At 32.9% G+C, this 14,937-nt stretch overlaps 1 protein-coding gene and 1 long non-coding RNA gene across 2 annotated transcripts; both read left to right on the top strand.

Annotated features, from left to right (window-relative positions):
• The first annotated feature begins 2,535 nt into the window (after window positions 1-2,535).
• Window positions 2,536-6,513, top strand: LOC148779923 (uncharacterized). Its single transcript, XR_016045019.1, has 2 exons — window positions 2,536-2,639; window positions 5,847-6,513. It is a non-coding gene; the product is annotated as an uncharacterized LOC148779923 (long non-coding RNA).
• Window positions 6,514-10,687: 4,174 nt separating this feature from the next.
• LOC18448285 (putative F-box protein At3g10240) lies at window positions 10,688-13,555 on the top strand. The gene is made up of 2 exons (XM_006858342.4): window positions 10,688-12,023; window positions 13,256-13,555. The coding sequence occupies exon 1, from the start codon at window positions 10,807-10,809 to the stop codon at window positions 12,013-12,015; it is 1,209 nt and encodes a 402-aa protein (XP_006858404.2). The 5' UTR covers window positions 10,688-10,806; the 3' UTR covers window positions 12,016-12,023; window positions 13,256-13,555.
• Window positions 13,556-14,937: the final 1,382 nt, after the last annotated feature.

Raw genomic sequence — 14,937 nt, 5'->3', positions numbered from 1 at the left:
GTTTTGGTACATTATAATCTTGGATTTCCTAATCTACTTTAAAAAACAGATGAATCCAATTCCACGGTATTTCTGCACCTCTCAGTCCCAATTCCTACACTTCTCTCTATCCCCTTTTTATAAAAGTGGCAAATTTTATAACAGAGCAACAAATTCAATATTCATGAAAATGGCAAGTTTTATAACTGGGCAGATATTGTAAATTATGTGAATTTCTCCAATATTTAATACTCTATTGGAGTTACTTCAAACTATAAAATATCGAAGTTTCACAATATTTAATGCAATTGCAATTCCTTTACTTCACACAATTTCTCTTCTTCTATTCTCCTTTACCTTTCTCATTTTATATGAATTTTACTGTCATTATAATTGGATGGTAATATTTGAGCTCGTAGTTTGATAATTTTGTTTTTAGTTGAGATTACAAGAACCTTTTTCTTCCTATGAAGTGTTTATCAAATTTTTACTACAGATAAAAATTTAAATAATATACATTCTCTAGATGGTTTCTAAAATTTGAATAGATGTAGGAAAATAGATGTTTGCATTATCACACGACAATGCTCACATTGAAAGGACTACTTTGGGCATTTATTTTTTAGGGAAAAGTTTATATAAAGCCGAGGCTCTAAGCAATCAAATTAGAGCCTATCTCAAAATTTCACTAGAAGAGGTTATTTTGTTGCCCAAATATCCTCAAAATTGATCATCTCTAAGTCAAGATGCATGGACATGAGAAAAAAATTTGATTTCAAGTTTTGGAAATAGGGTATTTTGTCACGTATTTTTTGGACCGTCAATTTTCAAGATTTTCAAGTTTTCATAGATCTGTCGATCTATACTATTTTTGAAGATTTAAATTTTATAAATAAAGATGAAAATATATTTTAAGGCTATAACAAAAATTTTCAGTATTGAAACCACATTTTTCGACACTATTTTAAGGTAGGTTCTAATTTGATTGTTTAGAGCCTAGGCTCTATACAAATCGCACCCTATTTTTTATACTGATTATAATATTACTTTTTTTTTTTTTTTGAGAAAAAGTATATAATGAGATAATTTATCTTTGATACAAGGTGGTCATAATTAATTTTAGACCATTGGTCTCATCGTATACAATCCGTTCTTTTAAACAATTTTTGAGGTACCAAAGTATTTAAAAAAATATAATTAATTTTTTTACCATTTTGTTGTCATGTTTATTTAAATTAGATTGAAAGGTCTTCTATTACAAATTATTTTTTACAGCCCCCACAAAAGAACCCATCAAATAAGTGTTTTTCCAATTGAAACTTGTATGATGACTTGGAAATATATTTACGATTATGGAATTTGAAGCTCTAAAAAATAGTGTAGAACTGGTAGATCTATGAACATTTAACTATTTTTGGGTTTTTGATAAATCATTTAGTTATTTTTATCCATTTTATTTAAAATGTGGATCAGTGGCGATTGGCATGCTTTATAGAGTTACCATGTTCAATTTTTGTCTTAGAAAAATTGTACCTGTGTAGGAAAGCACAAACCGTGAACAGAACTCGGTCTTGTGCCGGGCCGGGTATAACCCGAATATGGTTTGAGTACCCAAGAGTTGGGTAGGTTGACCAAAAAATTGTTAAAAAAAATACAAAAAATTCTGGAAAACTTTGACAATTATGGTTAAAGTAAAAATTATATGAAACACACGAAATGAGATAAAAAAGTACGGAAGAAATAAATTTCGAAAAATGAATTTGTGACTAGAAGTATTTTAGAAATAATTCAAAAGAGAATGGAAAATGTACAAATAATTATTCATGGCCAAAACACTTTCCAATCTTTTGCCAAAATGTTAGAAAACATAAAAAAAGACATAACAAATTAGCTTATCATTTATTTTTATTATTATTTTTTAATAATTTTGTATAGATCTCAGCTTGAAAACCAGGGCGCCCAATGAGCGGGTCCGGGTAACCCAACTAGGTCTAGGTCGATCCGACCGATTTTACGAACGTAGGATTGTGCATAGATTTTTCGGAAATATTAGTCAATTGTTATAGAAATTTAATTTTGATTTATTTACATCTTTATCTTTATTGAGACTTAATATAAAATCATGTGATTTTTAATCTCTACTCCAATTTTTTAAGATATTATTCATTTTAATTGCTGTGTATAATTATGATGATTGTTTGATCACATGTGCACTTCTTTTATTTGTGATATTTTTTATTTAATACAGACTGATGGTAATTTCATTTTTCAATTTTTATATTTTTTAAAGATTTTATTATAGAAGGTTTAGATATTTGAATAGTTTTGGTAATTGACTTGGGTCTAATAAAGTATGCAATTTTTCTACCGTCTTTGGAGTCCTATAGTTTTATAACTTCACCTACTCCTAACTTGCCACATCTTTTACATGTCCTTCACTCTTGACTTAGAGTAAGACATTGAAATAACATGTTAGGAATCACATGCTGTCACTGTGATAAGAAGTTGAAATGACCTCCTTTTTATGTTATAAACACCTTACAATTCTCTTTCTCTAAATAACTTCTACAAACTAGAAAACTTCGAGTAAGTTTGGTTAGTAAACTAAAAAGTTGGTTAATACATACAAATATATTAGGGCATTGGAGGTAATTGAAGAGGTATATTGTTTGAGTATTTTTTTACTAATTTTTTATTACGATCTTGTAGTTTTCTTTTTGTTTTAATGATTATGCTGCATAACTTCTTATTGATTACTAATTATTTTTCTTAGAATTTGCATTACATTATTTGTGATAGTTGGATCTCTTTTTCATTTTCTTAAATATGCTTTTTAAAAGTCATGTTTTATTGTGATGAAAGTAGAGGAAATTTTCTAAAGGATTGGTTTAGGCTCATGTTCTATCTAGAAGTAATTTTTTGCATTTTAAGATGAAATAAATATTGTAGTTTCTTGCAATGCCCAATGCATTTATATAAGCATGTGCATCTGACAAGTACAATTTAAGGATCGAACAAATGAAGAAGAAAAATACTTATTAAATGCTCTATGGTAACTAATATTTCCATCCTTGTAAATTAGGTATTATAAATTATCGACCTAGCATTGGTTCGTTGGAGATTCGATAAAAGCATGAGAGTTTACTAAGTAATAGAGCACAAATTATAAGAATTTCTTTTAATTTATTCATTTATTATTTTACATATTATAAAATACTTGTTTCTTTCTCAATTACTGAGTTTTATTATTAAAAAAGTAAAGGATATGAAAGGTGTGGAGATTTTAATAAAGGATATGAAAGGTGTGGAGATTTTGGTTATATATTGTCTTTTTCAATGTAGAAACATGTAGGAATTGGGCTTGGGCTTGAGTGGTTAACATTGACGTCTACCTCTCAAGTTGAATTCTTATCACTTAACTCCCCAAAAAAAGAGAGAAAAAGGTTCCATGTATGTATAAGATAAAGTATTCAAGAGGCATTCCATAAGGACACGATATCTATGAGTCCACGTAGAAATGAGTCACCTCTTAAAAATCTATTTTTGAGATAGATTTTTGGACTTAATATTTTAAGGACTTGTAATCTCTAGCATGGAGATCATGAATATGAATAAATAAATAAATTTTAAAAATTTAAAATAATAATTCTATTAAGAAAACATTTGGACCATTAGTTTCAATAGTTTTTAGCTGGACCATATATTTGTATCCATATTTAAGATGGATGCTTTATACTTTGGAACTGTGTAGGTAGAAATGTGGTTTAGCCCACATGAAACAATTTTTCATTCCATAAATATACCCTTCCCTGAAACATAGTTCCATACATGTATATCCTCTATCTCAAAGTTTAAGTATTATGCTGAATTACCCCAAAAGAAACATAGTTCTATACATGTATCCTCTATCTCAAAGTAGTTCCATACATGTATCCTCTGTCTCAATCTAAAACATTATATTGAACTACATGAATAAGATGACCTCCTCCCTCTAAGCTAAGGTATCACGTTAAATATATGTGGAATGGGATAAAGTATTTAAGAGGTATTCCATAAACATACCGCTTCCCTAACTCTATCTCACTACATCTACTAGTTTCATGAAGATATTTGTACCTCCATCTGTTGAAGTATATATGTAAAATGGGATAAAGTATTGTATATATATAAAAAGAAAACAGATTGATAGGGTCACAGCCCTATCAAAACAAGTAAATCCCCACTTTATAACTCATTGAAAATTGCAACTCAAGCATTGGAAAACCTTTACATCGATCATCTCGACTTGAACATTATGGTTGTGGAAAAACATAGGATTTCAAGCTCTAAAAATAGTGTATATGGTAACAAGTTATGTAGACCGTCCATTTTGCTTTAAAGATAAGTGTTCACAGATCCGTAAGATCTGTACTATTTTTTTAAGTTTCAAGTTTTATTGTTGGTGTCGGAAATTGATTTTAGAGTCATCATAAATATTTCCATCGCTAAAAGTACTCTCCAGACTAAGATTTGAGGTGAGGTTTTGTTTTGTTTTCATAAAACCTAGGTCCTATAGAAACCTCATCCTATATAAGATGTGATAAAGTATTGAATAGGTATTCCCGAAACCTAGTATATTCCCCAAACATTTGTATATGTAGTAAAATGGGAGAAAGTAACTTGCCTCTGTCTTATTGCATCTACTATGAAGATATTTGTACCTCTATCTACTAGCTCCAAGTTTTTCAAGAAGATATGTTCTTACCTCCATCTACTAGCTCCAAAAAGATACCCAACATGTCGTGATCTTTTTTTTAAAGGTCACATAAGAATGGAATTTGAGATGTAGTGTTATGAAAACCCAGTAGCTGTCTTAACTCAAACCCGATTTCTAGCTAATTCTGGTGATTTTCTTCAACAACAAGCTATTATGTTTAGTGATTTTTACAAACAAATCCTACTTAGTCTTCTCCTTCCGATAATCTTGATAAAAGAAATAATTTGAGTTATTCTTGATATAAGCAAGGTAGGAAACATGACATCGTTAATGCATGTTTGTTTTGAATTAGATTATTATTAATTTGTTTTAGATTATTAAATATGGCGATTATATTTTGGTTTGATTAGATGCCTATCGTAAAATACCTAGCGACAAAGAAATAATCGTGAATGTGAAATCAATGATAAACACATATATCTAAATCAATTAGTACTATAATATTTAGGATTGCGATCTGGGCTGGGTGCAGGCCTTGGGGCCGGTCTTAGAATTCAGGCTGATTTCAAGCTGAATTTTTTGGGCTTCCAGCCAAGCCCGGACCGGTTTAAAAAAGACCGATAGAATTTCGAGTTGGGTTGGTCAAGTCTAGACTGAGTTGCCCGTGCTGCTAATAAACCCTCAACCTTTGTTTTAATGACACGTGCCTGTAAATTTACATAGTAGTTCTTGAATTTCCGTGAGGATACTAGTAACAATTGATGACTACTTTATTGGCTATTACTATACTTTTTTTGATACACATATTGTTGGTACTTCGTGTTTGTTTGGTTCAATTTCTTTTGTCTGAAATGTTTGATTCTTTGGAGTTTTTTTTATCTATTTGACATGTTAGTTTTTGTTAGTCATGCTAATTGCTTCCCCGTCATAAGTGGTAATTAACCATTGTAAGCTTTTCAAAAATGTTGTTTTCGAAATTTTTATTGATTATGTTGGTCATGTACTGCAATGCATTGATTGAGAAGGTTCCTACATCAAGGCATTTATTGTTTTTGGTAAACTCTACCTAATATATCTCGGAGAAAAATATGTTTTCGGCTGAATTAGTTGGGCTAATATGTTTTCAGCTGAATTAATAGAGTTTTAGTGGAGTTTTTCCTTTGTGTTACAGGTGAATTAGTGGAGTTTTTTCCATGGGGACAGTGAAGGGTTGAATATGGTTAGCATCAACAACATAACGTATTTGTCAAACCTGGACTTATGGTTTGGCTTCTGTATATGAAGGAATTAAAAGATTGAAATTATTGTTAGGCTTGGACTTATGGTTTGACTTGTATACATGAGGGGTTAAAGATTGGAATTATTGTTTAGCTGATGGACCTGAAGGGTTAAAAGTTCTACCTATGGTTTGGCTGGTTTCGCTCTTCTAAAAGAAGAATGAAGAAAGAAAAGTGTGGCTTCAACCAGGGCGGCGGAGTACTCATACAAATGGAAAAGAATATCTCTAAATAAAAAAAAATGCTCCTCAACAAGATTAGGACAATAGATTACTCAAACATTTAACTTGAATATGTGCTAGAGTGATCCAAAACTCACCTAGTTGTAGGTGTGCTCTTCGACCAGATTAGGGCAACAGATTACTCAAACGTTTAACTTCAATATGTGCTAGGGTGATCCAAAATTCACCTGGTTGTATGTGTGCTGATCCAAAACTCACCTTGAAAGATGTCTACCTATATTATAGTGAGCTACACTATATAAAGCAATTTGTTTACTGGTTTTAGACGTAGTTTTTTGTTTTTAGTTTCTAATAAAGATTATATTTTTATATTATAAAATTTTTCATCTTTTGTTTTTTTAATTTGAATATCTAGAGCTTAGTTTTTTCTTTTGTAATTTCCTTAATTACAAAGGTTTTCTAGTTTATTAACTACAATTTATATATTAAATGAGAAATGACCATGTGAGGCCCTCCCATGTATGTAGGACTTCAAAAGATTAAATTTGGTACAGATCTCTAGAAAAGTCAACTGACATGCGATAACTTTTCTAGTGATATGTGTCAAATTTAATGGTAATCCTTTGAGGTCCTAAACATATGGGTGTGAGAGGGTCTCATATGATCATTACTCATATTAAATAGTCTAATGTCGGTTAGATTTCTAAACCAAACTAGGATTGGGGTTAACAACATGTCTTAGGCCGAGTCCACGAAATGAAGTTAAGTAAATGAATAAAGAATGGCTTCTTGAAACTTAGTTTTTGGACTCTATCACTTGGGCGCTGATTTTTTGTCGTCTGATAATGCTGACTCTGCACGAAAGACCTAATGGTGCCCACTCCATATAAAATTTAGGTTATCTTCCTGGTTCCTGTGCAGTGATTCTATTATGCAAGTCTAGGGACCCTACTCTTTTGTGGTGCTCATAGTATGAAAACTAATATTGTTTGATGCTGAGTCTATACAATTTTAGAGAGCCTCCTCTTTCAAACAGCCACTACCTCAACAATCCTACAGTTCATCACATATGCCATTCCCTTATAAACCCCAGTCTAGTATTTTAATCACTCACCACCCTAGAACCACTTTGGTAGGCACCATTCCTTGGTCCTACATTATGTGTTGCTCTTACTTTATTCAGGTCATGGTCTTACTTGAACAGCTTTATGGATGAAAAATTAGTGGTCCATTTTCAAGATTTTCATATGTTTATAGATCGATTTGATTTTAATCATATTTAGAGTTTAAATTTTATAACTAGATATGAAAATAGATTTTGAAATAATCCTAAAAATATTTTACACCAAAATTACATGTTGTGATAAAATTTGGAGGTGCGCCTTAATTGGATTGTTTAAAGTTACAAGCTTATAGAAACCACGTCCTTACTTGTTTTATTAATATGGAAGTTGCTTTTTATAGCTAAAAACAAAACTGCCAAGGAAAGGCCTCTTATAATGCTTGCCCCATATGGAGGTCTTACAATAATGAAGACTTTTATTCAGGGGCGCAGTTGGCATACGGATGCATCTGTAGTTGTAGAGGTAAGGTGCACCTTCAAATTTTATCATGGTATATAATTTTGATATAAAATGTTTTTAGGATTTTCTCAAAATCTATTTTTATATTTAATTATAAAATTTTAAATGGATTTTGTTAGGCTACACCACTTGTAGTGTAAACCCCTTAAAGTGCTCAACATTTTTAGATATTTAAATGCTCTTGTCCTATAGTATAATAACTTTTTGTTTAGGGGTATTTTTTGTAGTTAAGTAGGGGTAAACTAGAAATTCTTAATAGAAACAAAAATATTTATTAATAATAGTGGACAATGACATCACCCATATGGTGGGTGACATCACTCACAAGATGTAGTAATTATTTTTAACTACTAATAGAATGCCACTATTTTTTGAAAAAAAATATCCATTCTACCCTTTTGAAATGACAAAAAATGCCTTTATCATATAGTATAGTAACTTTTTGTTTAAGAGTATTTTAAGTAATTAATCAAAAGTAAATTGGAAATTCTTAATAAAAACAAAAGCTTTTATTAACAATAGTAGACATTGATATCACCGATATGGTGTGTCACGTCACCCACAAGATATATTAATTATTTTTAACTATTAATAGAATGTCACTATTTTTTTATAAAAATATCCATTCTACCATTCTAAATGACCAAAAATACTTCTATTTGAAAAATTTTATATTACAATTCAAAGGTATTTTAGTGTCAAAAAATGTTGACCACTTAAAGGGTCTACACACGACCAAGTGGTGTAGCTTAACAAAACCCTAACAAAATGAATCTTTAAACATTGTATGAATTAGAAAGAAAGTTTTGAAATAGATAAATTATTTACTATCGTATTTAAACTTTTATTTTGGGAAATTTATGCTAATATTTATTATAACTTGAGGAACTGAAAAAATATCCCCAATATTTGATATTTTAGCCCCATGTCCCTTTTTTTTTATGTTCTTTATTTTTTCCCAAAGTACTCCCGGTTCGGAACACTTCAAGCTCCGAATGGGTTCTTCTTCTGTAACTAAGCTCAAAAATGAAAGTGAAGGAGTAGTTTAGAGCTTTAAGTTCCGAACCACCCTTTCAATTGGCCCCGGATAAAAACATGTGTAGTGCTTCTATGGGAGCACATCATACACTTATTCATTTTTAAATTGAAAATCTAGATTTTTCTCACTTAAAAACAATTGTTGTGTGACTCTAAAATGGATCTAATATTATGATGTGCTCCTGCAGAGCACCTATCTTAGGATGAAAAAAAAAAGTGTGGGGTGCGCCATGACGCGTTCTTTTGTCACAGGTCATTTTGTAGGAGCACACTGTGCACTTGCTCCATTAGGTAAAATAATTTTTTTCTTGATCTAAAATTTTTGGGATATAGTTTAAAATCACTTAATGATTATTGGATGCAGTTTGTATAGAGCCTAGGCTCTAACCTTCACATAGTGTCAAGAAATGTGGTTTCAACACTGAAAATCTTTGCGATAGCCTTAAAATATATTTTCATTTTTATTTATAAAGTATAAAGCTTAAAAAATAGCGTAGTTCGACATATCTATGAAAACTTGAAAAATCTTGAAAATTGACGGTCCAAAAATGTAATATAAAATATACTATTTTCAAAACTTGAAATCCATTTTTTTCTCATGTCCATGCATCTTGATGTCGATTCGTGGCACCGATCCATTTTTTAAACCACTGATCTCGTTCAATACTTTTTCTCTATTTAGAGTGAAACTATTTACCATTAGTATAAGAAGGACGTAATTACATGTATCTATTCGGAGGCGAAATTTAAAAATGATCTTATAATAAAAAGAAGAAGAAAAAAAAAGACGTAAGTAGGGATTTGGCCGGATGGGAAATTTAAGAAAATCCTAAAAAAAAAAAAATAGTAGGATTTGGGCCCGTACCCTTCCAATGACAGTGGAGTTAGAGACTTCATCACATAGCTCGTTGGTACTACTACAAGGTTGGACACATTGTCGAGTCGGCGAGGCAATTTAAGAATGATCTAACCAATCAAAATTAGACCGACTACAAAACCTTTAATATAGGAAAAATTACAAAAAAACCCCAAGATTATACTTTCTATATAATTTACTCTCGGTTTAACTTTTTTCCTCACTTTTTTTTTTTTTTCCAAAATACACTTTTAATACCGAAACCCCAATAAAATAAAAAATAAAAAAACCTAAATTACCTTTTGTTTATTTTTTACTTTACCTATACCTCTGTCTTCTATTCTACCAAAATAGGGTATCTATCCCACCAAAATAGGGTACTGTATGAGTGCCGTCTATCAGTAAGGCGCTTACTTTGTTAGTGTGTAAAACGTGGTTTGACAATAGGGCTCTCGCATTTTGTGTACACAAAATGCGGTTCGGCAGTATGCGGCAGTAGAGACCCGACCCGACGTTATGTAAGTGCAAAAAGCTGTGCGACAGTAAATGTATCTGAATTTCAAAGTTTGTCATTATATAAGAAGTGGTCCGTCGGTACTCATTTTTGGTTCGGTAGTTGTAAGTGATACGGTTGTTATTTTGAGGCGGTCCAGTAATTTTGTGTGCTGCCCCCAATATGTTATTTGGGTCCAAAATGTCAACTCTTGTTATTTTGAGGCGGTCCAGTAATTTTGTGTGTTGCCCCCAATATGTTATTTGGGTCCAAAATGTCAACTCTTGTTATTTTGAGGCGGTCCAGTAATTTTGTGTGTTGTCCCCAATATGTTATTTGGGTCCAAAATGTCAACTCTTGTTATTTTGAGGCGGTCCAGTAATTTTTTGTATTGCCCCCAATATGTTATTTGGGTCCAAAATGTCAACTCTTATCGAAATGATGGGACGTTGTGAATAAAGATATTTTTGCCATACCTAAATTCCATCGAAAAGTTGGTTTACAATGGAAAAACAAAGTTTGGCAGGGGAAAGTGCCGTGGTGCGTCTCTTTAAAATATCCGCTGCGATCGTACTCTCAGCCCGATTGCTGCAATTAAGAGTGAGTGAGAAGACGTGCGTCCTGTCCCTTCCCTTCATAATGCTCTTATCCTAAAACAACTTCCACCTCTCTTCAGTGAAAGCAGATATATAAGGCTTTCAGATGATTAAATTTTGTTGCTGTTGGACCTCCTTTTTGGCCATATTCATGGAGCAAGAACCAGACGATTCCATGGTTTCTTCAGAGCAAGAGCGACATACAGAGGAAGAAATGGTCTCGTTATCTTCTATTTTACCTGATGAATTGGTGACTAAGATCCTTATTTCATTGCCGGTGAAGTCCATATGCAGATTCAAGGTAGTCTCACGACCATGGCAAAGCTTGCTCTCATCTTCCCACTTCGCCATTACCTTTTCTCTTTCTAACACTCGTTCTCTCTTCCTCCAAAACAACCAAATGTTCTTCGCGAGTGCTGAGAATATTAACAATCCTTCTTCGTATACGAAGACAGCGTTTCAGCATCAAGACCTGACCTCCATGGCCTGCCATAATGGCATTGCATGCTGTCTTGTGAAATCAATCATACAGGACGGGTATTTCAGAAGGGATTCTTTCTTTACTGTTGGAAATCCCCTGGCTCAAAAACAATTCATGGGTCTTCCAAGGCTAGCATTTGGAGTGCAGAAAATATTTGGATTTTACTTTAACCCAATTGATAAAAAATTTAAGATTTTGGTCGGTACCAGAAAGAATTGTTCCTGTTTAATCTTTGATTCATCAATTGGGAGATGGAGGCGGCCGAGAAACCAACCAAATTTCCGAATACATACCCCATGGTTCATGGTTTGTGTGGGTTTTACTTGCTATGTACTCTGTAATGGAGAGAACGAGCGCCATTTACTTGCTTTAGATATGGAGACAGAAGAATGGGAAATAATCCTTACTCCAACACGGCTTAACGACAAGGATTGCTCTTATCGCATCCATGAGAGGGACAGTTGCCTTTGTCTGATACAGGTAGGTCCACATTCTCAAGAACAAGCGCATGCTTGGCTTTTAACAGAAGGGAAGAAGTGGGTGGAAGTGATGAATGCAGATTTGACATCACTGTTGTTTAAAAAATTGGGGCGATTGGGGGTCTATGATTTTTTTGCATCTGCAAATCTCTTCATTGGTGACATACTACTTATCCACATCCAGAATCGCCGTCCTGTGAACTTTTTAAGCAACACCAGTGTTGGGATAACATATAATACAAACAATGCCCGATTAAGCGAAGTGATTGAAGATCCAAATATGAGCTGTGTTTTTTTGAATCGATCAAGCTTGTTCACTGCCGAGAAGAAGAATGGCGAGATACATATAGGGTAGTTTGTAAAGTAGGTTTATTTCCATTACAATTGAAATCTTTTGTTTGATTTTAGTTGTCTTTCGTTCTGTGATAAGATATGCAGGAGATTTTTGTTCTGTGACTTGCTTAGCCTTGTTGACTAGTGTGAGTAGGTTGAACTCTTCTAGGTTTCTTATTTCATGGAGATGTTTGCTGGTTTTCTACCCACAACCTCACTTAACAATCATCTTCCATTCATGGGTTCGAGGCCAAGTTTTGTGTGAGCTCAAAAGGAAGTTTGTGTTACATGTTAGATCTGGTATTCTCTAGCGGTTCTTGACTTGGTGTAGCAATATTGCAATGCTTTATGAAGATGCAAATTGTTTTGGTACATTGCTTTTCATTGGGTGCAGTTTCTTGTATCTGAAATATGAGATTCTTTTAGATTTTTCTGTATTTTTGTTTTGTTTGTTTTGTTATTCATACTCATAGCTGCCCTGTTATTGCATAATTGACTTGTGTTGAAATATTTGATAATATCATTACACATAGTTTGCAGTGTAAGAGCATTATACATTAGTAGACATTGATTAAAAAAGGTATGTAGATCAAGGGTTTTATCATTTTTTATAACTCGAAGCCTAATATGCATACCGATATGAATTGAAGTAAGTTTTTGAAGCAAAATCCTGCAGTAAGCTATCAAGCTCATTTCATTTGTGAATAGAGGGATTGAAGTAGAGCGTTCATAACTTTTATCTTATTATGGTTTGATAAGCCAATATTAGTTAAGGATGGGATTAATTCGTGAAAAAAGAGAAAATACTCTTTTTTGTTTTGTTTTACACGCTATGAAAATTGAATTATTGAGGTGTACAACTTTTTCTAAGTTCATTGTCAAAGTTTACTTGAAATTGCTATATGGGTTAAACACAGATTCTTGCAATCCATCTTGGGCATGCTCTTCAGCCCCTTAAAATCTTCCACCCATTTTAAGTCTTAAGCGATGTCCTAAAATCAGCTCTGTAGTGCAGTGTATTTCCGGCTGATTTCTTTGAGCTTCTTCTCTCTTCCCTTTTTTCATTATACTTAAAAGCTAGCCATGTTTTCTTCCTTTTGCTACCTCTGGAGCATAGTTAGATGCTATAAGGTAATCATACTCTTCCACTACACACCCATAGCCATGTGAAGAGTGGCCAGTTGGATCAACTGTCTTTGGATTCAATTTTTTTTGCCCATTTCCACACCTGGTTTAATGAAAACATTACTCTGGGATTTCAGGTTAGAGGAGGCACTCTTTGAGTGAAGCTCACATAGCCAGGACTTACGGGTTGCGTATGATGGAAGAGTGGCAGTTGGGAAAAATGGTTCTTGATGTGAACATCGGTTGAGTGTTAATTTATTGACAGATCCATTCACTTGTGAAATGGACGAGTGCATTCTGGGTTGTTTAGTAGGTAGGGTTATTTTTGTTACTCTTATTTTTTAATTTATTAAGATTCGAGAGCACAAGCACAGATCTGGGTATTACATGATTGTGAATAGAAGAAGTGGGTGCAATAGAATGCAGTTTTGAAGCAATTGGTATTCAAGAATTTGGGAGGAGTTTGGGTGGGGGATCAATGATTTTCGAATTTTTTCAAACTTCTGGATTGATGACAGTGTACTTTGGTTGTCTGGGTTAGGGAGAAGTTGTTTTGAGTGGCTTGCGGGGTGGTGACCATGGCATATAATGGAAAGACAGGTTACTTAGGCAGAATTGTTGCTCGACTGATTTCTGCTGCTTTACAATATGCCAACTCCTCTCTTCACTTGTGAGTTGGAATAGAAGGGAAAAAGCCAAAGATCATAGAACCTTTTCTAGGAGTATTTTTGGGACCTCAAATTTTGGGAACATACCCTCTAAGCGACCAACTTCATAAAAGAAAAGAAAAAAAAAGTTTCCACGCAGTATAGGAAAAATCGGGCGATTCAAACTGGAACCACCTGGTTAGAATGGCCGGTTTTGGTGAACCGGCTTGGTATTTTAAAATTTTCAAAAAAATTATATAAAATCCCCAAAAATAAGGTATTTTGTTTTCAATGTATTTTTTAATTTTTCATCATTATGGGTGTAGATTGGAAATTGTTTTGGACATTAATATTTATTTTTATATTTTCTCATCTTTTTTAAAAATTAAAAAAATACCTCGTCACAAATTGATTGTTTAAAATCCATCGTTTCCCTTAATTTTTAACTTCATTGAATGTGCTTTGTTTGGTCATGCTTTAAATATACATTTCATATTTTATTAGATTTTTTTTGTATTTTTTTAACGCTTTTTTGATGGCCCGGGACTTGCCTGGTTAGGCTGGTTGAACCGGCCGGTTTACCGGTTAGTTCCGAGTAACTGCTTCTTGCCCCATGTTCGGTTAATTGTTCCGGTTCAATTTTTCTTTTACCGGTTCCACACGCACTAGAAAAATTGTCCTAATATTGAATGGGGAATGTCCATTTTTTGGTTGGTTGGAACAAAGAGGTCGGAAACTCAAAATCCAAATTTTTTTTCTTGAAATACTCATCTAATAATTATAAAGTCGATTTAAAAAATCTGATTGAGAAACTCTTCCTCAGTAATCATTCTGCATGTGGGAATACACGTGCACTATGCTTCCATAGGAGTAAGTACACTGCTACAATGGAAAAAATACATACTGTTGGATAGTTTATGAGGCTGAATTATCTTTTTCTCTTTCGTAACTTCTTGTTTTTGTGGCTAAATGCCTTGCAAAGGTCTGGTGTTTTAATTGGTCAGGACCAATTCCAGGATGGTATGGTTCTGGCCAGGTCCCCCTTAAAACCCCGATTTATATTTTTCTCTTTTTTTTTAAGTTTATTTAATATTTTTTAAGTCCTCTAAAAATCCTCAACCTATAAACCTCTAGTTTGGTTTTTATTTTATTTTATTTTTTTTAAAATTTTT

Source organism: Amborella trichopoda, chromosome 11 (genome assembly GCF_054954075.1).
Source record: "Amborella trichopoda isolate Santa Cruz 75 chromosome 11, AtrichopodaSantaCruz75HAP2 v2.0, whole genome shotgun sequence".
NCBI classification, from domain to species: domain Eukaryota; kingdom Viridiplantae; phylum Streptophyta; class Magnoliopsida; order Amborellales; family Amborellaceae; genus Amborella; species Amborella trichopoda.
The sequence above is the reverse complement of the archived record's forward strand: the minus strand, read 5'-3'. Positions and strand labels throughout refer to the sequence as shown.